The sequence below is a fragment of the Rissa tridactyla genome, chromosome 2, assembly GCF_028500815.1.
Source record: "Rissa tridactyla isolate bRisTri1 chromosome 2, bRisTri1.patW.cur.20221130, whole genome shotgun sequence".
NCBI lineage: Eukaryota > Metazoa > Chordata > Aves > Charadriiformes > Laridae > Rissa > Rissa tridactyla.
The window spans coordinates 103,479,419-103,505,577 of NC_071467.1; the positions used below are offsets into that span (position 1 = coordinate 103,479,419).

A 26,159-nucleotide genomic window follows, 5' to 3' on the forward strand; every position below is an offset into this window, starting at 1 on the left:
TTAAAAACAAAAAATTGATGTCAGTGTCTTGCAGGACATACTGTTCTTTGTCATTAGGCTTTCCTGAATTGTGGTTTTGGACAGAGATTCACCATTGTTGTTTGGAACCATGTCACTGAATAATTTTTAAGCTGAATATGAGATGCCATCTCTTAATTCTGATTCTTCTAACAGGGTTGCTTGTGTGGCATCTTTGCACTTGGGATGTTGTATTTGTATAACAGTGGCTGGGTCTGTGTACTACCTCATGAAGTACCACTAGTTTTTGGAAAAAGAACCTAGCAGTGAATTTTTTTTTAACTTTTTCTCAATGTGCGTTCTATGCTTGTCGTTCACTTTTCACATTCCTGGATTGCATGCTGCTTTGTTTGATGAAGACTTTATTCATAGGTTAATATTGCTTGTTGGGACTAGCACCTGATTGAGGATAGGTGTAGATTCTGAGAGTGTTTCCTGGGACAAAGGTCAAAGTAGTTTGACACATAATTTTTGAAAAATGGCCTTGCCATATCTTAATGTTTTTGGAGCTTTTATGCAGGGTGCGTTGTCATTGTTATTTTAGTTTCTGTGGCTTTTGCTTTTCAGAGCAATCTTTGATTTAATGATGCACGTAAGTGTATTACACGCATATAGAGCTGCTCACAATAGCAACTGTAAAGTATTTTTATGTGCAATGCCACTTTCATTGGTGTCATACTTGAGAAGTAGTTGTAATACTTTGTCTGCAGACATAAATTTTGATAACATAGGAACTCTAGGTGATTTTAGTAATTAATTGCAGTTCTTTGACTTGATGTTGCTTAGAACTATGTATTTGGAAAAAGTTGTCCTTATGTTTTTTTTCCGCACTAGTAATACTCTTTCACACCAAGACAGATTTATAGACAGTCGTAATCTTTAGTGTGATTATTCTTAGAGTAATTATCCTGATCTGAAGAATTGTAATCATCAGGCAGAAAAAGTTTGAGAACTTCAAATTGCTATTGCAGATGATGCTGTCTTTTGCAATGAGCACGTGTGACTGCATGTGCAGTAAAATAAAATTTGTAAATGTATTTTTAAGTTTTTTCACGTTTAAGCTGGTATTTTTGACCTATATTTGCATGCCTTACTGTTTTATATCTGTAGTATCTAAATACAGTGATTTGTGTTGCTTGGGCAGGCATTTAGATTGCTAAGAACAGGGAGAGAAAACAATTGATTGGGCTACAATGTCAATAACAATACCCAGTGACAGTGATAAAATGGTCCCGTTGTTGTGATCAATGACGTACCCTACTAATTAAAATTAGGGTTCGGGTGAATGTAGATGTGATGTTTCCTCAGGTCCTGCTGTGTATTTAGGTATTTCTGGTACTTATTTTTTGTTAAATACAGACTCACCCATCTTGTTATGAGTTGAAAAAGATCTTATATTAATATAAGCATAGCACTTTGTAAAGTGAGCAATAAGGGCAATAGGGAAAGGGTGCCTTTTCTCATGAAGGCTTCATTATGCAGATCTTCAGAATTTTCTTCATCTGTATATAGATCTGGTAAGAAAGCGTGAGCTAGGAGAAAGAGAACGCAAATAGCATTCAGAATATTTGCTTTATGTAAGTGTCTGGTGGAACCTGTAGTACTTAATATCTTAGTAATGATTTAAGCGATTTTTGATAAGCTACCGATGAAAGGGTAGCCTTGGTAATAACTATGTCATCTGCTTTTAGACCTTTATCTCAACAGACGTAAAGGTTTTTCCCTTAGTTCTGCATCGCAGAAGATGCCAGCTTTTTTATTTTATTATTTATTTTATTTTATTGTAATAGTTGATCAAAAATGCTGCCTAGTGTTTTTCCAGAATATCTCTGTATCATTTGTAGAAGGCTGGGGGCAACTTGATCTATTTGGTCTTATTGCAGTAAGTATTATTCATCTCAGTGACACAATCAGTAATAAACTTGCCTGCATACAGTAGAAGTACTCTTTCCTTCTGTTTTATTCTCCAATGGGTAAACATACACTGTGTTGGGAGGGTTGTAATAGGTTTTTTTAAAGATCCTGTTATGCAAGGACACAAAAGCAAAGTTAACTATTGAAAATGGATATAAGTGTTCAGCTCTACAAATCTTCAGCTTCCTTAAAAGCTGTCCAAATGTTGGGGTTTGAATTTTTTTGTTTTGTTATAACTGTTGGAATACTGTTGTTAGTGTCGTCTTCCATGTAGACATCTGACACGCTTGTCCCTGATAATGCATATCAATTTGTAATAGGATTATTTTGTGTATGTATATGTATTTTTTTTTTTTTTAGGCCAAGACTTGAATTCAGAGACTTCCCACATAATACTGATTACAGGTGCACTTGCATTAAAGGCACAACTAAAGCTAAACAGGGACAAATAGCGGCAAGCTCTTACTAATTCTAAAAACTTCTGACATAGCTTTTCTGGGTTTTGGAGGAAGAGGTTAAAGGAAATTCTTTAAATTTCATGCACTTAGCTGTAGAAGATTTTTCCATTTTTCACTTCTGTTGTAATCTAGGAACAACATGATTGCTCTGTAGTTTAACTGAATTTACTGCTGTGTAAAGCATAGAGGTGTTTGAAATTACAGGCAAAAAAGTAATTTCCAATATTTGGAAATGCAGAAGAATATTTGAAAAAAAATATTTGTAATTCGATTTTTCTCGTGTAGCTTCTATCGAAGCAGTCTGTTTTATGGAAGTGCTGAATATTTGACTGAGAGAAGCAGTTATATGAAAACACATCGTATACTTATAAATATGGTTATGGATGAATGTACATTTCTTAATTTTTTTCCTACTGCTGTGCAGTTTCCTGGGATTTTTTTCTTTGTTACAGGACAGAATCTGAACAGTTATGTCAGTGATACAGGCAGCCTACTGCAGTTGCTGCTTTAGTGGTTTGTCCTTCAAGAAACAATTCTTGCTCTTTATATAAATATGCATTTCCCTCTCTTCATTATTCTTCCTACTGCATTTCTACAGTTTGGCAGTCTCCCTTATCCTCAGACTGGAAAAGTGTTCACCTAGGTTAACCCGTGGAGGAATTACTGGAGGTGGAGCAGGATATGGCTGAGATAGATTGTGCTGCTTACTCCCTGAGTCTTTCTGCTGCCCATGACCAGAAGTGGAGGGAGTCCTGTGGCTGGCAGCAGCCACTGGGCCAAATCACCATTGCTTGATGGCATGGGACACGGTCATAGTGGCAAGTGATGGTAGCTCAACTGCCAGTAACTGGCCTTTCTCAGCTTTTCTACTCAGATGCTCAGCTGGAACTTTTTCCACTGCTGCCTCTCTTCCATGCTACTCTGCATCCCACAGCCATCTCCTACATCCAGTTCCTGTATGGACTCATGGCCATATGTTCCTTTTCCCTCCGTCACTACGTTTGAGAAATACTGCTTTAAGACATCAGCTTTGTTTTTCCTTCTTGTGAATTATGGTATATAGCACAAGTGATAGGTGACAAGGAAACACTATTTATGCAGTGTCTGACACAGTGCTTCTGTCCTACCTGGGTCTTTTAAGCAGGCGGATAGAAAAATTCACCATAGATACTGCTTCTGCATTTGTCAAGTGCGTAAAATCAGAAAAACATGCAGTCATGACTCGGACCTTCTTGGCCCCTTGCACCTTCTTGCTGCACCCTTGAACATTGTTCTTTTAGAACAATGGAAAGCTGGCAGAAAATACAGAAATAATTATGGATCGAAATAGGTAGCCAGATTAGATTTAAATGAATTAAAATGGTTTCCATTACCAGTTATGGCACCCATGGAACTCTGCAGCTGCATCTCCTCTGGCAAACAGCCGTCAAAGTGGAATAATGTAGCTACAGGTGACTTGAGGCATAATTTTCACAGCAGATGTTTATATTAAAATTTAATTTAAAAGTATTTATTGTACATGGCTTCCTTTCACTTAAATATGTTAAATGATATTCCTAATAGTAGTCAGATTTAGTTGAAAGTTGTTTAATATTAATGTTCCTTTTTCCTTAGGAAACCATATTTTTGTCAAGATAGTTGTCTTCATATCTGATTTAGTAGCACTCATGCTGAGAGTTTTGATATCTTCGCTCTGGCTTTTTTATTCATGTTGCTTTCAATGCTTCCCTATTTTAATAAAAGTTTCTAGGATTATACTTAATTGATTTGTCACTCAAGGAAAATCAGCACTTCAAGCAATTAAGTGCAGAAAAATACTAGGTAACAAAGACGTAAAGATTTTTGTCCTTATCCTAGTTATGAAAAATCCATTATTCATTATCTTATTGTTTTTAAATACTGAAGTACAATTTTCCAACACAATAGCAAAATTGCTTTTGAAAGAGAGTAAATTGCTTGCCAGTTCAGAGGCTGTATTTTGAAGTCAGCGTTACTAAATATGATGGTCCTTATGCTCGTTATCTTCAGTACTTGGTGAAGCTCCGTATTTAAAAGTGCAAACCTAGGTACTGATTGTGAAACAAACATTTGTTTATAACATAATGGCAAAAAAACCTTAAAGAAATTATGCTTAGGACATCAATGCACTCTGCAAATATTACCATATTTACAAGAGTAGATTTAAATATTGTGCATGTGTGTGAATGTGATTCTTGTCCAAGTCGTTCTCCTGTAATTCTCTTGCATTAGCATATTACTTCAAGAGAGACTTTAACCATGTTTGCTCTGTTACCTTTGTATATAAAGGATATTATTTTCTGAATCAGACACTTGTTAACTTTGTACAGAAGGGGATCTGTTACTTTGCAATATCCTGCTGTATGCTCCGTTACAGCTAGCAGATTGTGATTTCACTGGATGGTGTTAAAAATATGCTATTATTTGTTTGGATATCTAAAAGCAAAACACAATGCAGCAGAAAGCTGTATATTAAAAATGTGATAATGTAATTTGCAAATTTAACCAGGAGAGATTATAAAAGCATTGCATGTGAATCTGTTTAAACACAGGCCTGTCTGACTGGGAGTCTTGGCATAAAGTAATGTCTTAAGTTTTTTCTAAGCAGTGTTTTTATTGTCTAGTATTCAAATCAGTCTAGTCTGAGAGTAATCAATATAATTTAGTATAATATACATGTTAACATATAATAACTGCCCCGTTTTGTGAAGAGAATTTTTTGTAGTGTGTTTTTTCTTAATGACCATTAATAGAAATGGGAATGGAAAACATATTGCCAGATTGCCATATTAAACTAAACGTTAGATGCAGCTTTTTGCAAACAACGTGCTTTGTGAAGATCGTTTTTCATCTTTGTTTTAAACTTTATTTTCCTTTTTTTAAATGGGTACTGGTGGTAATAATTCTGAAAGTGTTTTCCATGCCATATTTTCACAAAACTAACTTTCAGGGAACTCATAACTTTGAATAAATTTATGCAGTTTTTTAGTTTGAAACTTTTGTTGTGTGTTCTGCTCTGTGGTTTTGCTTTTACATCATGTGAAACAGATGAAGATTTTTCTTCACAAGGTCTAACACGCTTAAGGTTCCAGTACTCAGTTGACTTGTAGCCAGGGGATACAGAGGGCGTGTTTATTATTTTTCCTAGTTATGCATTGTTTTCTAATCTGGTCAGAACACATTGTTGACATCCCTTAATGATGTCTTATACCAAGTGATTCAAAGGAGGTGCAGAAATCAGGGCATCACCTGCCAACCAAAAGAGGAAGTATCTAGCTAGTCATTACTGGTTAACCAATAGCCGGTTTTAGTGGTGGGTTTTTTTTTCTTTCCTTCCTTATTACGTCTTCCTTCTTAACTGTGTTGATACTGATTTATTACATAGCTAGTGTAAAGTATGTGGTATACTTTTTCTGTAGAAATCCCTCCCTCCCCCCTTCCTTTCCTGATATCCAAAAAGGTTAATAAATGCTTTAATATCCTGTATAGAAGAGGGCACAACATGGAAATCTAGGGGAAAAGGAAATTATTTCAGGTTTTTTGTATTAAATATACAGTAAGTTGAGAAAATGCAAATCCAGTGATGGTGCCTTTCATACTCATACCATAGTCCTGGTGTTTGTAGTGTTACTTTCTTTTTAAAATATTGGATTTTGTCTGTCAAGATTTTGGAGTGAATACTGCTCAGGGTGCTGTTCTGTGTTAGCAGAACTGCCCCCTGCTCAAGCAGGGCCACATAGAGCTGGTTGTGTAGGATCGTGTCCAGACAGCTTTTAAACATCTCTGAGGATGGAGATCCCACAACCTCCCTGGACAACCTTTGCCAGTGCTCAGTCATACTCATGGTAAAACAGTGTTCCCTGATGTTCAGATGGCACCTCCTGTGTTTCAGTTTGTGCCTGTTGTCTCTTGTCCTGTGACTGGGTACCACTGAAGAGAGCCTGGCTCAGTCTTCTCTGCAGCCTTCCTTCAGGTATTTATAGACATTAATAAGATTCTGCCTGTGCCTTGTCTTCTCCAGACTGAACAGTCCTAGCCCTCTCAGCCTTTCCTCACAGGAGAGATGCTCCACTCCCTTATTCATCTTCACCACCCTACAATGGACTCTTTCCAATATGTCCATGGCTCTTTTGTACTGAGGAGCCCAGAACTGGACACAAGACTCCAGGTGTGACCTCACCAGTGCTGGGCAGAGAGGAGGGATTTCCTCCCTTTACCTGCTGGCAACACTGCCTAACGCTGCCCAGAAAAGCAGTAGCTTTTCTTTGTGGCAAGGGCACATCGCTGGGCTTATGTTCAACCTGTTGTCCACAAGGATCCCCTGGTTCTTTTCTACCAAGCTCCTTTCCAGCTGGGTGGCTCCCAGTGTGGGGTTGTTCTTTGCTTGCTGCAGGACTTTGCAATTTGGCTTGCTGAGCTTCCTGAGGTTCCTGTCAACCCAATTCCTCCAGTCTGTCAAGTTTACACTGGATGGCAGCGTGCTCATTTAGCCTATCAGACACTTCCTTGAGTTTTATGTCATCTGCAAACTTGAGCTCTGCCCCATCATCTAAATCACTAACAAAGATGTTAAACAGGACTGCACCCAGTACGGACCCCTGAGATACACTGCTAGTTACTGACCTCCAACTAGACTTTGCACCACTGATGACTACCCTCTGGGCCTGGCTCTTCAGCCCGTTTTCAGTCCACATCACTGTTTGCTCATCCAGCTGCTGCATCAACAGCTTGTCTATGAGGGTTTTATGGGAGACAGTATCAAAAGCCTTACTGAAGTCCAAGTAGACACTATTTACTGCTCTCCCCTCATCTACCAGGCCAGTTACTTCATCGTAGAAATTTATCAAATTGGTCAAGCATGACTTCCCCCTGGTGAAACCATGCTGACTACTCCTGATGATTTTCTTGTCTTTTGTGTGCCTGGAAATGGTTTCCAGGATGAGCTGCTCCATGACCTTCCCAGGGATCGTGGTGAGACTGACAGGTCTGTAGTTACCTGGGTGGTCCTCCTTGCTCTTCTTGAAGTTAGGAGTGACATTTGCTTTCCTCCAGTCATTTTTCCCAGTTGCCATGATTGATCAAAGATTATCGAAAGTGGCCTTGTGATGACATCTGCCCGGCTCCCTCAGAACTCACAGGTGCATCCCCTCAGAGCCCATAGGCTTATATATATCCAGTTTGTTTAAGTGTTCTCTGATCTTATCCTCATCTTCCTTGCACCAGCCCCTCCCCCTGCTCTCTGAGACCTGGGACTCCTGAAAGCCAGTCTTTACATAAAAAGACTGAGGTAAAGGAGGCACTCAGTACCTCAGCCTTGTGTCTTGTGTAACTGGGTCCCCTGTCTTATTCAGCAATGAGCCCACATTTTCCCTATTCTTCCTCTTGTCACCTGTGTACTTACAGAGTTCTTATGTTTGACATCCCTGGCCGGATTCAATTCTCCTTGGGCTGTAGCTTTCCTAGCTTTCTCCCTGGATGTTTGGACAATGGTTTTGTATTCCTCCCAGGTTACCTGTTCTTACTTTGTGTGCTTCTTTTCTGTGTCTGAGTTTGGACAGGAGCTCCTCCTCGCGTTTTTGCCCGACTTCTTATTCATTGGGATGGAAATCTCTTGAGATTGGAGGAGCTGATCCTTGAATATTAACCAGCTTTTTTGGGCCCCTCTTCCCTCCACAGTATTATCTCATGAGACTCTTCCAAGCAGTTCTTGAAAAGGGCAAATCTGTTCTCCTGAAGTCCAGGGTTGTGAGCTTGCTTGCCACCCTTGTCCCTGCCCCCAGGAACCTGAACTCCACCATCTCGTGGTCACTACAGCCAAAGTTGTGTTTGACTTTCACATCCCCAGTGAGCCCCTCTTTGCTTGGTGAGTGTGAGGTCCAGCAGAGCACCTCTCCTTATTGGCTCCTCTGATTACTTGGAGGATGAAGTTGTTGCAAAGCACTGCAGAACCCACCAGGATTGCTCATGTCCTTTTGTGTTGTCCCTCCAGCAGATACCAGGGTGGTGGAAATCCCTCATGAACACCAGGGCCTGCGAATGTGAAGGTGCTCCTGTTTGTCTGTAAGGAGCCTCATCTGCATTCTTCCTGTTCAGGTGATCTGTAGCAGCCACCCACTATAACGTTGCCTTTACTGGTCCTCTCTTTAGTCCTAACCCAGAAGTTCACAGTTTGCTCCTCATCTGTCCCCAGGTAGAGCTCCATGTGTTCCAGCTGCTCTCTCACACAAAGGGAATGGATTTTTGGTTTTGTTAATTACTATTTTTATATAGATTGGTTTTGGGTTGCTGTGGGGAAAATGGGACAGTCCTAGGACACACATTGTAAGGCATGACTGTACAGTACAGCTTCATAAAAGTCAAACTTACTAATACGTGTACCAAACGTGTATTTTTTTTTTTGTGACTCAGTCCTTTTTCTTGTTGTGTGTGGTGTTGATTTTTTTTTTTTTTTTGTTCTTGGGTTTCCCCCCCGCCCCGCTCTAGGAGTTATTCTTTACTGCTCCCAGTGCAAGAATAATTTCAAGGTAGATATATGACATATAGAATAGATTAATGGTAGTCTGCTAGTCTTCCAAACTGTAAAATATTTGAGAAATTTTAAAAATACTTGTGCAGAATATATTTTGATTTATTTTGGTCAGATACTTTTTTTATATCAGCTGTTCCTATTTAAAGACTGCTTAACTACCATTACCAATAGTGTCAAGTAATGTGTTTATATATTTAAATTTTTTGCTTCTCTGTTGTTTGATACAATTTTCACATATTTTGTAAGCATTTGTGCAGCCAGCTTTTCTGACTGTTTTGTTTATCTTCTGTATCGTGCATTTTTATTGATTAGGGTTATTGCATGTGTTATTGCATACAAGCAGATGATCTTTGCTTGACTATAATGTTTAATCCCTTCAAAAATTTTCTTCTAATTAATATACTTAGTAGTCCTTTTAATAGTCTGTGAAAGGAAACTCGAGTAATAGTGCAGTTTCTTACAATCATCTTCCCAATGGTATAAAAATATGAACAGAATAAGTCACTCAATTTACATGCACTTAGCGGAATTTTCTGATCAAATATTCCTGTCTTGGCATAAAAAACATTCCAGAAATGTAAAACTGAAGTGGAGAATAGTTTCTGGAGGGGAAAGGACCATTGTTAGCTTGGTGTTGTTTCCGTAGGTCCCACATGCAAATCTGTTTTGACTTGCTGAATGTTTTTGTGTAGAATTATAAAAGTAACTATAATGTTTTAGTAATTAAAACTAAGATACTGATGAGTTGTGTAGAAAGTGTGACTCAGAGGCCTGTGCACACAGGAACAGACATCAGGAAAGCAAGTTGAAGAAGCTCAGTGGAAATCTAAAGTCTGTACTTCCGTGAAAACTCAGTCATTTGCTTCTGCTATAAACTTTGCCGAGTAAATTCTATCTACCAAAATCTTACAAAGAATCATTTGAAAAGTATGACGTTGCAGCTCTGTATGTACAAATTATATAATAAACAATAATTTCCCTAGAATAATTGCAGACCCTTTTTCTGTATTACGCATTTTTAACTCAAATTAGAATTTCTTGTTGATGTGTTAGCACAAATACATGAGATGTATAGATGAAAATATCTCTCTAATAAAATTCCATAGGGCAAAAATTAACTTCTTACTTTAGGAGATTCACGGTAATGAAAAGTGATGTACTGACTATTTATTTAGTGTTTTTATTTCATTTTGCCAGGTACCAAGTGGAAGATGAGTCCTCTCATTTGGATGAAATGCCGTTAATGATGTCAGAAGAAGGCTTTGAAAATGATGAGAGTGATTACCATACTCTACCAAGAGCCAGAATTTCTCAAAGAAGAAGAGGCTTAGAATGGTTTATCTGCGGTGGCTGGAAGTTCCTTTGCACTAGGTTTGTTGCATACCAGTACTTTTTATTAAACAAATTCAGTAAATAGTAACTGTGTATTGTGTGATATGTGCAGAGTACAGCAACACAATAATTGGCTTGTCGTGCATCTTTTGATTGCTTTGCCGGCATTTTCCCTACTGGGATGTTACCAGCCATTAATAAAAAAAGTTCTTAAGAGCTGCTGCTGTGTATTTCTTCTGTCTGCTTTGCTGACTTGCAAGAAAGAGGCCTTTAAGAGAGATCATGCACTGAATTTGTACTAGTCTGAGGTCCATAATACAGCATCTAAGCCTAGTCCTCACTTCTACTCAAAACCGCATCAGGGTAGAGGGCGTTATTGTGTTAAGTTGACAATATATAAATTTTATTGTTGTTGCTGAAAAGAAAAAGCAAATTCATTAACTGATGATTAGTTAACACTTCAACTTTAAAGGTTAAAGAATATGTGTAACTGGTGGCCTTGCAGTGAACTACAGCTGGGATTAGCTTTTGTGATTGGGTTCTTATTTAGAAAACTTTTTGTGCTAAACTCTGCTGTATGCAGTTGCCTTGGAATAGTAACTTTCTAATGAATTGCTAGCAAACTTCCAAATACAGAAATTGCTATTAGGATGATTAAGAATCACAGGTTTTTTTCTATCTTGAATGATAAAATCTGAGAATCAGTCAAGTGAAGTAAGTGAAGAGTTTTCAGTGGACTTAAATGATGAGTGATTTTTTTGGCAGATGACTTTTGGAACTGATTTAGATAGAAGTCTTCACAGGTGGTTTAATGGCACTTAATAAATTCCAGGAGGTCTATATTTGTGCATCATTAGTTTTGAAATAATTTCATTATACACCTTTACTGTTTGCAGAAAAAATATGATCTGTAGTGATTTTTTTTTTCTATAATGATTTAACAAAAACTCTTGGATTAGTAATTTTATTATACTGAATAAGTGTTTGGAAAGTAGCAGGAAAGAAGTAAGGTAGCAAAGTTTTACAGAAGCAGCATTTGTATACGTAAATGCTTTCTGGAAGCAATATTTCTGTTACAGAACTACCATTGTAGTTTTTAAAAAAACTTTTAAAAATACTTAAAGAGGCTGTGAATCTTTTGGACATACCTTAAAATTGAGATACCTTTCAAACAATACACTTTAGGTGAGTTCGGCGCTTTAAATGTTAATGAGTATTAGTTATGATGATTACATTCCTGTAAGTTTCATGAAAACAAGTAGTCCAGTAAAGACTGCACCCTGTGGTTGCCCTGACAGAGAATTTACAGTGTTTTGATAGAAGTAGGCAATTTTAAGATGAGTTTATGTTGGACTAATTAACAATTGTAAGAGAATGTCACAAGAAGGTGTCATTGATGCTGAGGATTGTAAAACTTCATGTTCTTGTGTGCTTTTTAAAATGGATAGGTAGATCTCAGCTTTAAGTGGAGCTCAAAGCCTAGAAACTTTCAAATTGTTAGAACTTCCTAATTAAAACACTTGAGCTATATTTTTGATGGATTTTTGAGAATGAAGAGAGCAAGGAAACTGCATTATGGATTCATTATTTTGCTATGTCTTACACATACGTTACTGCTAATGTAGATGTGTAAAAGAAAAGCCCTCATTAAGAAAGAGACCTTAGAGGAGAAGTATGACTTCTGCTTTGCTGATTTCCCCAACTGAATTTGTGTACAATAAAGAGTCTATTCAGTATTGTATTTATACCTAGAGACATTTTAATCGCCTTAGTGTTTTCTACAACAGAACATCATAGCAGATAATTTTCTTCTTTCATGGAAAAAATAAAATCTCTATTGAAGAAAAAAAAAAGATGACCCTCAGATCCTAGCAGAAACGTGAAATTTCTGTAGAGTATTGGCAGGCAGAGGATACTCCCACAAGAAAGCTGCAGACATCTGCTTATGTGATATGGGGAAAATTAGCTGGAAAGAAAGTGAATCACATGGTATCTTATCTACTGGTCCAGTCAGGTTGGATAAAAACCTCAGCCTGGGTGAGCACTTCTGAGTGAGTATGTAAATACCTGTTGTGGTGATAAGGAGTTTTTTTCTGGGCTGAGAGCACCATTGAGGCTTTGTTATTGATAAAAGTCAGGGATGTGCAGTCAGTGTTAAGATATAGTTTTTGATGGTTTCTCGTTATAATAAAACTTCATGAATTTTTGCCAGGGCCCACAGAATATTAGAGTTTTTGAAATACCTATTTGCAGTTCATAAAGCTGTCTAGGATCATTGAGAAGATCATAAAGTTGCCTAGGATCATTGAAAAGGATCATTGTCATACATGCAGTTATTATTTACACTGTGTAGTAGAATGAGTTATGCTGTTTTTATGTTGTGTGAAGTATCAGTTTGGCATAGAGCTGGGTGTTGACTCGTTCACACTTGAAATGGACATGTAAGAAAACAATTTTCATGTGTGTTGATGGTGGAATATATGTGCTATGAAAACAACTGAAATTTATTTCCAGAAGGCAAACTGCATTCTTTTAAGAGTAATGTGAGATTAAACAGCAGTCTGAAACCTGTTCAGTTGAACAGAATTTAAAATTTCACCGTGTTTTTGTGGAAATTAGTATCTCATACTTGAGAATGGATGAGGTTGAAATCTCAACTTCACATCCAGAATTTCCATTTGTGCTTTAAAGTAAATTTTTCAAAACTGCGACAGAAAGATGAACACAAGAAAAGACAAGGCATTTGTCTGGAGTCAAGCTCAGGGGGCCCTTGATTTCTTCTGGATTCTCAGTGAAGGTCTTGTGTTTGTGTTCAAAATCACTTGTTGCAAACAAACAAAACCCCCCCATACCCGCTAGTTTCTGTGGTTTTATTTTTTGGTCTGTGTTGCATTGTTAGGATTAATCTCATTTTTGTGAGAGGAAGTTTTCCATCTCTTACTTTGCAGCTTTAGATTGTTGCTACATCACAAACTGATTGAAAAAGTTTCACCCATTTGGCAGGAACAAATACGGAATGTGTGACAGAGTTCACTGTACATTAAAATCGATTTTGTAAAAATCCTTTATTCGGCTTTTAACTTCTGTTTAGACAATAGTCTTGTTTGGAACTGAATGGTGTAAACTTTAGTTGCAAATCTGCAGCTCTTTAAACATTTTTTACATTTGCAATGTAAAAAAAATCATAATTAAATCAAATGTCTTTGATTTTGAACAAACTGAAGACTTAATTCAATCAGTATAACTTTTAACTTCAGAAACTGCTTATTTTTTGCTTTCATAGCACAGTTAAAAGAAAACTTTGTGATATAGCAGCTGTTTTGTGGCTGTAATCATTTCCCCTTTAACTTACAAATTCTCTTCAAGCTTGTGAAATTATAATGCACATAGATCAATACTCTGGAGTTCTTTGGGCTGGATTGATTTCTTTCTCATGAGATTTACATTCCACTTGTTATCAAAAACCACTTTGTCCCTATGAAAATGGTGCCATTGAATGGCATTTCCATATGAAGTGAAGGGGATATCAAATGCTCGGATTAATTTGGGCTCTAAGATGGCCTGTACTCTTTCAGTTAATCTGCAATGCATTTGTTATGCAGAAGCATGGGAAAATGCTGATCTTTTAAGAATGACATGACCACTGTGTTGCTTTTGGCCTGATTACTGAAGCTACCTGTTGAGTACAATAATTACAGTATGTTTTCTTTGCAGAACTAGTTTCTGCTACTTAAAACCTAATAAGGAAAAGCTGACCCTTGCAGACAATATAGAGCTTTTATATTATCTTTCCTTTCTGATGAAAATGCCGTTTTGTGAAAGATACTGGCAGTTAAGCTTGTTGGATAAAAGTAATGAAAAGAGAAAATAAAAAAAGCCTTTATTATTAGAACTGCAGAGTCAGTTGAGACTTTTACTTTAGCTTTTGACTTGAAGAGATGCGCTCTATTTATGAAAAAGTTAAGGGTTCTTATTTAACAATTACTCCAGGGTTTTTTTGTTTGTTTGTTTTTTTAATATGGCAACAGTTACTAATACTAAGACTTCGGTTATTTCTCCTTCAAATAAAAACAGATACATTAGGAAGCAGATTGGAAAAAAGCCATTTAATAGATATACCTTAAAGTTCTTTTATCAATTAGTTCATTTCTTCATATATGCAATCTGTTCTATTGATATAGGCAACATGGTTTATACTAGCTTAAGAAAAAAAGCTATCTGTGTATGTGTTGAATTTTCTAGGCAAGGGCATTTGAAATAAATGCTTAAATCAATATGCAAGATTGTGATTTATTTATTTATTTATTTTTTAATCACTGAATCCATAGCATAAGGTGTCCTTTTACATTAAAGATTCCAGGAAAATCTAAAGTGTGTCTTGATCATGCTACATCTAACACTATGTTTTTAGGATACTTGAAGCTTGGAGAATGCTATTCTGATTTATCTCCTGATGTTTGGTTCACACAAATTTAGTGGGTACAAAAACCCCATGAAAGCATCCATACAAAAATTGCACAAAAATTGTTTCTGTATTGGGGAACATTAATCAACACACAACATATAATTAATCTGTTCTGAAATTAATCTGAGTTTCAAAAATATTGGGTAGACTTCATGGTTCTTACAAATCTGAATTAATGTGAATTGATTAGGATTTTTGAGGCCAGCATGTCCACTTCCTACTCTTCCTGTGATATAACAGTGATTACTGCTGAGACCGTAAACGGCAGAATCAAACTGATTTTTACTTTTAAGGTAGTAAAACTCATCTGAACCATTACGATACTGATTTGGGCACAACCTGTAATATTTCTATCATCTGAGATTTTCTTGTGTCTGAGAACTTTAGTGTTGTTAGTTCTATGTCAGTCAAATCCCTTTTATCAAAGGTATCACAATTGTTTCCAAGTCAGACATCATTGTTATGTCTGTACTTTTTGGCATTTGCTAAACTAATGGTCATTCTGGCATCTGTTTCACATTCTCTGTTGATCTGTAACGAAAAAAGTAGTTTCAGGAAGATGAAACTTGATGGCAGGGAAGGCAGTATAATTCAGTTGCTTTATTCAAATATTTAATTTTAGCAATAGAAAAGTCATCAGTGTCTGAGGAAATTCTTCTACAAAAGCCACTGTGCCTAGTCAAATGTTCAGTCTTTTTACCGTTGAAATTAAAAAACTGATTTAAGCAATGCAAGATTTCAAAGACTGTCAGGAAATTTCAGTCTATGGGCTTTTAGACAGAAGCTGTTGTGCTTGTTTGCTTTGCCTGGAAAAGAATATTTTCCTTGGAACTTTTTTGCTACAGATGTGTCTGGACACTTCTTAGTATACAGCAAAGCTGCCTCTTCCATTTGTATTGTCCTCACCACCCCCTGCTCTGGAAATTAATACATTTAAAGCTTTAATTCCATGAGCAGTTTTATGAAGAGTAAATCCAAGCTGGCACCGAGTGGAATTGTTCCACCTTCTCCTGCAAGCACGTAGCCTGTGTTGTTTCAACTATTTTTGCAGTTTTATAGATTTTAAAAATCAGGGGTGGATCTAACTGAAAATAGTCCCCTTTTTTATTCTGTGTTAGTTTACAGATGGATGAATGTGCGGGTCCAGTTTACCCATGCAGTTGCATGAGTAGTCGTGTCAGCACAAGCGCAGGGGCAAGAATCCACACCTTTGTTATGGGAGGAGGGTGGTACTAGCCACCTCGGCAGCGGCAGGATAGGTTCGCAGCCATTAAACAGATTGTGGAACCATGACATAGAAAGACTGCTGTGCACTGTGCTTTAAAGACAAATTTAAGAAATTATCAAGATAACTTGATTTTTCTGACTTGTATGTTACTAAATAACAGGGCTGAATTTTGAATGTTGAATTAATACAAATTTTTACAACAGAATAATTCTTTGTGACTATTTAAAAGTGATGCGGAAAAGTTGCTGAATGGGCTTAAATTTGTAACAAAAATAAAATGCATGTTTATGTAGGATCAAACCAAATTGATGTCCGTACCGTAGTGAAAGCTTCAGGGAAGAAATCTTAAGAATCCAGCATTTAGAATGTAAGTGTTCTAAATGTCAGCTTGTGGGTATTGGTGTAGTGGCATTTCCATAACAAAGTGAATGCTGCTTGCAATGATTTTGCTATTGCATAACTTCTAGTTTTCTTTAAAAAGAAGAGCCTACAACTTTCAATTCTACTTGTTCTTTGGCAAAATTAGTTTGTAATAGGCTTGGGATAATGTGGACTACAGACAAGAACAATTTAAGTGGGACTGTGGTGATGTAAGCTAACTATCAGCCTTCCTTCCCCGCATATTTGTGTGTACCATGATTCTGTAATTGTGGAAAAAATAGGAAAGGACTTTGAGAGGTTGTCCTGTGGATTCCTTGCCTGCACAGGATGAATTGCACCTGCCACTCATGTCTGATCTAACCAGATCTGAGCCCTGCAGTGGTAGCCGTTCCAGCCTCCTTAAGTGTTTCTTTCCACCCTAGTTGTTAGAAGCATTTACTCCATGTCTGTTCCCCCTTGTTATTTATTTGCCACAGTTGAAGTCTGTCATTATTTAATCATGGTGGACCTAGAGAATAGTTGACCCTTTCCTTTTTGCAGCTGTTTCTTACATGCCTTTTTTTTTTTTATGTGGACCATATTAGGTCCACACTCAGCCTCTCTGAACAACTCTGTTTCTTTCAGTGTATCTAGTAGACAACCCTGGCCTCCTTTCTAGACCTGTAGTTGTTTTGTTGCTCATATGTATGGCCTTTGTTTTCCCAATAGGATTGTCTGAATTTTGGTATTCAAAATGGTATTGTAAGCCAATTGAGATCTCGCTAGCCGTTGGACTGAGAAAAAGGAATATATTCATGACTTGCTAGTAGTATGCCTGTCCATGCTGACCAGATACCTGCCTCTTTTTTTTGCACATGTATATCATTCTCATGCAGTAACTGGGTCCCTCTCTTCTGAGCTGCCATCTACTAATGCTTTTCTAATTCTATATTTGCATAGTTGATTATTTCTGTGTAAATGCACTATGTTGCGCTTTTGCCTGTTTAACTGCATTCTGTTTTTGCAGGTAGTTTTTCCAATCTGTAAAGACAGCTTTGAATTCTGATCTCCTCTTTGCATGTACTCCTGTCTCTTCTAGCTTTTTGTTGTGTGAAAAATGAAATATTCGTTATTCAATTACCCAGTAAGTTCTAGATAAAGCTCTGCAGAACTTCACTGAAATTATTTTGGTTTTGTAACAAGCTACTGTGCAATTATGATTTCTTGCAACTGTGTCAGTTCCTCTGCTTTCCTTATGAGAAATATCTTGAGAGCCAAGTTTTACTAGAGACATATAATCATGGAATGATTTGGGTTGGAAAGACCTTCAAAGATCATCTGGTCCAGCCTCCCTGGCCATGGGCAGGGACACCTTTCATTAGATCAGGGTGCTTAAAGCCCCAAGAGTCAAGAGAGGAAATGTACTCTTAAGGAGTAGTGTATCTGTCTCTTCTCAGAGGGAAATTAGTTCCATTTTAGAGGTTGCTCTTGACATGTCAGTGTTGGTTATGACTTTCTGTTTTCTTTCAGGTGTGTACAATTACATACAAATAGGTTGACTATACAGAATTCATCCAGGAAACAATGCTGAGGTGACTGAATAGTAGTTTTCCCCTCCTGTTCTCAGCAAAATCCTTTCTATTGGTTTGAATACAACTTAAAAGAGCTTATTAATGATTACTTTTTTTTTTCATCAAAAAAATTGTCAGTATATTCAAAAACCTCACTAGGAAACATTTGTCACTTTCTTTTACGTTCAACTTCACCTGCTGTTCTAGCTGAAATTTCACTGTGACCAGCTAGTGGTCTGTGCTTCGGCTGCAGTAGGTGCTCATGGAAGGACTGTCTGCTCAGTCTTCCTGATTCACTTTCCCAAAGCAGACTCCCAACATGATTAAAGCGCTTCCCCCCGGTATTAAAAAGTGCCAAGAAATTATCCTTTAGCATACAGAATTGTAAAACAAGGATATACAGTGTATGGTGAACCTGCTTTTCTTTCTACACTAGCAGTTCTTTCCAAACCACCTGTACTCATTTGCCCCTGTCGGGCAGATGGATACAGGTGGTTGGAAAGAATAATCTGCTCCTGTGGATAGTCCTAGCAGGTTTTAGGCTGATTATATTTTGTGAGTTGGGTCACATCGATGTTTGTTTCTTGTTTTACTGTTAGTAAATAGTCTGCTGAGCCTCAGTGGCATCATTCCATTTGCCAGCCTTCTGTTCTTCCTGCATTGGGATCTCATCCCATCATTCCTGTGTCCTTGTCCAAATTGCAGTTGTTTAAAGTGGTCTGTGAGGCCTTCCTGTCTGTCTCATTGCTCATCGTTTAAGCCTTCTTCACTAGATTTGTAAGCTGGTTAGGCAAGAATGCTCTTCCTTTCTCCTGTTCATAGAATCATAGAATTGTTAGGGTTGGAAGGGGCCTTAAAGATCATCTAGTTCCAACCCCCCTGCCATGGGCAGGGACACTTCCCACTAGACCAGGCTGCTCAAAGCCCCGTCCAGCCTGGCCTTGAACGCTTCCAGGGATGGGGTATCCACAGCAGCCCTGGGCAACCTGTTCCAGTGCCTCACCACCCTCATGGTGAAGAACTTCCTAACGTCCAATCTGAATTGACCCATCTCTGGTTTTAATCCATTTCCTCTAGTCCTACTATTACCCGACATCCTAAAAAGTCCCTCACCAGCTTTCTTGTAGGCCCCCTTAAGATACTGGTAGGCCACTATAAGGTCTCCTCGGAGCCTTTTCTCCAGACTGAACCCCAACTCTCTCATTCTGTCCTTACAGGAGAGGTGCTCCAGCCTCCTCTTCACCATTGCAGATCCTTATGCAAAAATTGTTTTGAACCTGTGTCGGGATGAGGTGTAGTGAAACTTGTCATTATTTTATTAGGATTTCCTGTAAAGAATTTGCAAGCGTTTATATATGTCTGAATGAGTTGAGTACTGTGTAATTGCCCTAAATATTACAAGTCAACATTGTGCTTGCTTATTTAGATGTGGCAAAAATTTTTAAGCCTGTTTTTCTTAGATATTTGCCTTTAGGATTCCAGGTTTGGAAATAGTAATCGTGTGTAGTGAATTTTTAGTTTTAAAGTAAACAATTGTTTTTCTTTTCAGTTGTTCTGATTGGCTCATAAACATTTGCCGAAGAAAGAAAGAGCTGAAGGCTCGCACAGTGTGGCTTGGGTGTCCTGAAAAGTGTGAAGAAAAATACCCCAAAAATGCCATAAAAAATCAAAAATACAACGTCTTTACCTTTATACCTGGGGTAAGGCTACTAACCATTTATTTTTATTTTTTTTTAGTATTGGGCTGACTATATGTTCTGTAGATTCTGCAAAAAGATAATTTTGTTTGCCCGGATTCTTCTTTTTCTTTTTATATTTATCTTGATGTCTTCAATTAAAATTGACAGTTTGAGAGCAAAGCTGCTTTTTTTTCTGAATTGTTTCGTTTTCAGAGGGATATTCACTAAAAAAGTGCAGTATGTTTGTTTGAGTGGTTGGAATTCAGTGAACCTCTAGAAATTTGAGATGGGTTTCCTTGCGCATTTCTAGTCATCATTAGAAACTTATAATCCTCTTTTTAAAGCAGAAGCATTTCTACACAGTCAGTTGTGAAAATACTACAAAGTGCTGACTTCAATTGAGAATTAAATGGTTGAAAACCGCAATGTTCTCCCATAGATATTTTGTCATACTCCCTGCCATTGAAAGCATAGTAAGTAAATAATGTATTGTGAAAGTCAACTCCTTAAATGACAAAAACAACTCACCTCTTCAATTTATATGACACGTAAGGCCAAGTTTAGTAAACCAGTGCTTTTCAGAGTTGTATTTCTTATTGCAGTTATACAAATTGTGATGTCTTTTTGGTTTTGAATGCAGTTCTTCAGACAATACTTTTGTTCTGGAGCGGAAGGGTTTTTGTCACTTTTTTTTCTAAGAAGCCATATTGTGTCAATTTCATTTTCTTCCCTATAATGTTCACAGTGTATATGAAGACAAAAGAGACATTATAACTTTGTCAAGTTCATATTTTAAAAAAAATAAATTGTTGTTATAATATAGCAATAGCTGTATTTGTAGCTTCAGTAGTTAAAACCTAAAAGTGTATGTTGCTGTGTTACAGATTTTACTAATACACTTTTACTCATACACTTACTAATACCATCCACGAGTCCTGTGTTCTGTTGCAAAAACTGAATGTTTTCTGCATTTGAATACAGATACGCTTTGTCTTAAATTTTTTATTTAAGTGATTGTGCTGGTTTATAAGAGTATTGATTCTATTCTTCTGGCCTCTTTAGTCCAATGACTGGCAGGTGCTTTCTAATACATTTCTTTATTAAAACAAAAAAAAATTAATGGCTTTGTAATTAAGACTGATCTCCTGTCAAAGAAATAAAATGTCACTTATCAGAGGCGGATAAAATATTCTCATCCCTATTGAACAAAGTAAACGTTTTCTTCCAAAGTTTAAATTATTAAATACACTGAAACTTGTTAAGCCACATATGCTTTCCTAAAGGTCACAAAATTCATTAAGCATATACTAAGCCATTGATTATTGTGACTAGAAATCTGCAGTGTAGATTACAAATCCTAAACTAGATTCATGTTTCCTATAGGGATCAGCCATAGCTTGCAATTACCTGTTGAGAGAGAGAGAATGTTTGTTCTTTTTTCATCTTTTGAAAGTCTTGTTTTTTACAGTATAGGCAGAATCAGATTTTTATTTTAGTGGTAGTATTTGGAAACTCAGTAGTAACTTCAAAATTAAGTGACATCTTAAACGTAAAGCCCAATAGTTGGTGAAAATAAAATGTTCCTAAGTTTTAATTTTAAACGTAAATTCCAAACTCATAAATGTAATTAAGTCACAAGTATTGACTCCAGTGATTTACCCTGGTTGAAATTTTCATCATGTGAAGTTTTGTCTTCTGTTTAGAGTTGTATCTTTTTTTTTAAAGTAGTGGCTGGCAATGGGTAATATTCAATGATTTCATATCAGAATGCAAGCTTGAAATATTGTTCAGAGTAACAGAATTTTATTTACTGGCTGAAAGAGCTGTAACATTTCCAAGATATCATCTAATTTCCTAACATTTATGTAAAATACTTACTGCTTCTATCTTTGCACCAGTTTCTTCAGTTCCCATTTACTATTTTGTATACATCTGCTGCTTAGGAATTTTGCGTAAATTTACATAAAGAGTATCTTCTGTGATGGGAAGGTTTTTAAGATACTTCTCCTGAATTCAAAGCAGTAGTCTATTTTTTTTTTTAATCAGTTTTATGTAACTGTAGACTTTTCAATTTGTTTAACCTGGACTGAAGTGTTCAGCTTTTTATCGAATGAACTGTCAGTGGTCTGCCAGGATTCAAAAGATTTGTAGGAAGGTGGTTTTTAACTCCCATCTTCTCTGGGTGGGTGGGTGCTCTTGCAGATCTGCACCTCCTGAAGTGCTCTGTGGACTTTTCTTTTACCTTATATATCAAGTCTTTTTTTAAACAGTTAAGCATACTGCTCTAAATGAGTGTATAAACTTCATTGGTAGTAACACAAGGTACAGGTTCAAGCCAAATTCATTTTATTTTGGAAGAATGCTCCAACTTTCCCTGCAACTTCAAATTTCACCTTTTTTGGCTTTACAGTTTTGTTGGTAAATAGTGGAACAGAATTCCGTGCTTTTGAAAAAAATCTTCTCCATTGATGCTGTTTAGGTGGCCTTTAGCTGAACAATAATGTAGCACTCTTGTAAGAAACTGTCAATTTTGAGGTACTGCTACTTTATGGTGCCGGCCAGAAAGACACTTTGAAATGAACTTCCTTCAATAATTTTTCCTAGGACATAGGTTTTTACATAATTGAGTACTAATGTTGGATTGATAAGAGCAATAAATATCTGTCCAGTAACTTTTGATTTTCATGCAGAAGTCATTGTAATATTAACTGGATTGTAAAAGATGGAGACACTCTTTAAATGTGGCTTTTTGATCTATTTTGAGTCTTTTAGCTTTTAAATGCTTATCCATTTTTCTCGAGTCTCAATGTTCCGAGCTCAGTAGCCACTTCTGATCATCCTGCTGGAGGTGCCATGTTATCCTGGCCTATTAAAGAAATATATGTATTCTTTGAATGTTCAAAATCCTATAAAATGAATAATTGTCTTAGTACTGTAATTATAACTAAAGCTATGTTGAGAACATGCGCTTGCTGAAGTGATGCTTTTAATTACCAAAGGAATCTTTGCATCTGTCACTACTTTGGAATATGGGACAATGTATTCTGTGGTAAGGTTACTGTGTCTTCACTTAGAACTTGGACAATTATCTTGGAGTTTAGACCAAAACTTTGATTTATTAATAAACATATCTTACGTACCAGTATTTATTGCAAAATAATATTTTGGGAAATTTATTGCTGAGCATTTCTTCTAAATTACCTCAAAAGCCCATGTTATTCTGTCAAAAATCTTTTGTAGTTTAAACTTTCTGCAAACTTAAACTGTGGTTGCTTTTGTAAAAAGCTTGTTTTGTTATGGAAACTGAAGTATACCGCCTTATTCTGAGATTCTTCACATGATAGCCATTTGGAAAGAGAACAGTGTCACTTACCCTTACTCACTGGATCTTTTCTGTAGCCTTCCTTTATCTTCCTAAACAACATTTGTTCTTGAACATTGAGTAATTTCACTGTTCTTAAGAAGAGTAGGAAATGGTAATTTTGAAGGAGTGCATCCGACTTGATGGTGGCCTTTGTCCCTTTGAGAATCAAAGGCCTTCAGAAAGAAGGCAGATGAGTTGTAGAGCTTCCAGCCCTGCAAGAGGAGAAATTTCAGTGGCTGTGATGAGGAGGGAGTGTGCTGAGGGAACGCAGCAAACAGAAGTAATGAGGAGTTCACGTATACTATTTTCTGCATGTGCTGCAGACAGGGCTGAAGTTTTAGGGTATTCTCACAGTGATGCAGAGCAGCATGGTATAGCGTGCTCAGTTTTGCTACTCTGTAGAAGTTCAAATGACAAAGACTGGGATAATATTTTTGTAAATGGTTTCTGTTCTCTTGATGCCAATAATTTCTTCTAATTATTATTATTTAAGGCCAGGATATAAACATTTTTCAGACAGACATTGTGAGGCAGATAAAACAGAATTTAAGTATTGGTACTTAAGAGAAAATGAAGATTCACTTTTAATTTTGTATTTTTAGGAAGAAAAGTTTTAGCAGTTAAAAATGAAAACTTAATGTAACCAATGAAAGTTCAGATACTTGCAAACTTATTTTGCTTTTTTTATTGATAATATTAAAAAGCAGAATTTTAAATAACTGTCTTGACTCATAAACATAAAGGTAACTTGTGGATATAAAACTATTGCAAGATGCTTCTACAAACATCTGAATTCTGTTTACTGTAAAATTTCAGAGTAAATCTTTGCACAGTGATCTTGATATGTATTTATATTTGTAAAGATTGATATGAGTGGCATACTATAACAGTATGACATATAATGGTTTTATATCTGCTATCACAAAAAAGTGATTTTTATGTACGTTATGGGTACAAATTTTAAGGCACTTATCTATTTTGTGTTTTTTATTTTAGGTTTTGTATGAACAGTTCAAGTTTTTCTTGAATCTCTATTTTCTCGTCGTGTCCTGCTCACAGTTTGTACCAGCATTGAAAATAGGCTACCTGTACACGTACTGGGCTCCTCTGGTAAACAGAAAAATACTATTAACTAGAAGTTTTGGTTTTTTTAACTATATATGACAAGTTCATGTGTACATATATTTCATAAATTTGCATCTGGTAAACTACAGTGATTAAAGTATGTAACAGAAGTAAAGTGCTTATTTGAAATTACAGTATTTTACAGCAGATACTCCAGAAGCTGTTGTTGGATAGCCCTGCCCTCCACCTGCCTACCATGCTCCTGGCCCCACAGGCTGGAGGTGGGTTTGGTAACCAGATAGTCTGTGTAGTGCTTCTTTCTGGTGCTCCTTACTTGAGAGGTTTAAAAAAAAAAAACAACCAAAAAAACCTTCAGCTAGTGGAGAACCTTATTTGGTAAAATAGGTGATTTGTGTGTTAAATTTCTTTCAGTTTATTGTTATTTGCTTGCTATTTTATGTTTTCAGGCTAGGTCAGAATTGCAAGCATAAATTTTTTGCATTCCTTCTGTATAGGTTTTGATCATGTCCTTTTTTTCACAAAAATTGAGATAAAATATTTTAAACCATGGATAAAGCAGGAGGAAAATGCATCTTGAAAATAAGTTATTCATTAAACGTGCTTTCCCTAATTGATTGCCCTGCCAGTTGTGCTGGATTCCTTTCAAGATGTCTTTTTATTATTGAGCCCTCTGCAGTATTTTCTTGGGAAACTGTTCAAACCAGTTGCTTCTGACTCAGATTTCCTAAGGTTTCAAAATTGTATTCTCTTCAGTGGAGGCCCTTTTGGTAGTCTGCCAGCTATATTCCCATGATTAGGAATTCTTTTCTTGTTTGTAACCAGATCACTACCTTCTCTTTCATATTCCTCGCGGCCCCTCCACAACAGGTTTAAAAGCAAGGAAGGAAGAACAAATGCTTTGTTTTCTAAATTTATAAAAAAAAAAAATTGTATTTTTCAGTAGCATTTATTCTCAGTGGTATTCAAGAGGAACAGTGACATGCTGACTGCTTGAGTAAAGGTCGTTCTTAACAAGTCAATAGAGTAAATATTCTGGATTGATTTCATTGTTTTAATTGTTGCAACATGTGTCCTTTTAAGTATTGATAAGTGGAGAGATGGTCCTGAAGGTTCGTCACACCTCTTATTTCCAGACAACTTTTGGCTTCTGCTGCAACAAAAAAACACTTCCAAGACAGAAAGCTTGTTCAACAGTGGGATTTGAAATGGATATTTACAAAGGTCTTTGTCACTGACCCAGTAAGAAAAGACAGCAGTCAGCTTTGTCTGGAAGTTGATCTCTTCACAGTGAAGTGCTGTGTACAGCTCTGTACCTTAGTGGGGTAGTAAGAAAAAACAACAAACCACTTAGCATCTCAGCTGTGCCCAAAAAAGGGAGAAAATACTGTATTTTGCAAACACTGATAATCTATCTGTATTGACGTGTTTGTCTTACTCGAGGATATTTTGAAGGATGTTTCCCAGTCTTCACATACATCTTGAAAATACAATAATATCTCAGTTAGTGCTAGTGGTACCCGTTTTTGCTAAACTCACTTTTTTCTACTTGGATAGCTTTTCTACTAGTTGTTAATCTCCAGGTAAACGACACTAATTGGATGTTGAGTAAGGTTCAGTATGTATTATGAAAATATAAAACATTTAAGTCAGACCCATTAGGCTATCTCTGAAGCTTGATTTTCTTTAAAGAGCATGTAACTGCTGATAAATTTTTCAATAATAACAGAGGTAGCTGTGATTTCGCTTGTATATTCTCTCAATATTTTAAAGGAAATGAAAAATGGTTTGACCTGGTACTTTAAATCAACTGAATAGAAGTTGACTATGTGCTAAAAAGTTTTTTGGTTTCTTTGGTGGTGTGGGGTGTTTGTTTTGGGTTTGCATTTGTTTTGTCTTTTGTTTTTTACTTCAACAGTTTTTACAACAAACAGAAATAATACACTTAGATCAAGCACTGGAGTTCTTCAAATGACTGTATTTTAGTGGTTTGTTTTCATTCGCACAGTAGCAAATGGACTTCTCATTTCCAGTCCAACATACAAAGGATGTAAAGCATACAAGTTTGATTGTAAGCACTATGCTATATATCTTTAACTGCTAACAGTTAAAGGAAGATGACAGGGGTTTTTTGTGAGAT

At 36.6% G+C, this 26,159-nt stretch overlaps 1 protein-coding gene across 9 annotated transcripts in view; it reads left to right on the top strand.

Annotated features, from left to right (window-relative positions):
• Positions 1–26,159, top strand: part of ATP9B (ATPase phospholipid transporting 9B (putative)) — a 174,748-nt gene that overhangs the window by 6,311 nt on the left and 142,278 nt on the right. For 6 of the 9 annotated variants that reach the window (XR_008465058.1, XR_008465059.1, XM_054192859.1 and 3 more), the window contains exons 2-4: positions 10,135–10,308; positions 19,443–19,593; positions 23,933–24,046. Coding sequence is in view for 7 of the 9 variants with exons in the window: in XM_054192859.1 (XP_054048834.1) it covers positions 10,135–10,308; positions 19,443–19,593; positions 23,933–24,046 (439 nt within the window). In the remaining 2 variants the exon portion in view is untranslated. Of the gene's footprint in view, positions 1–8,403; positions 8,502–10,134; positions 10,309–17,876; positions 17,915–19,442; positions 19,594–23,932; positions 24,047–25,937; positions 26,091–26,159 lie in introns of those variants that run through there. The other 3 variants (XM_054192860.1, XM_054192861.1, XM_054192863.1) reach the window with 3 other exon arrangements.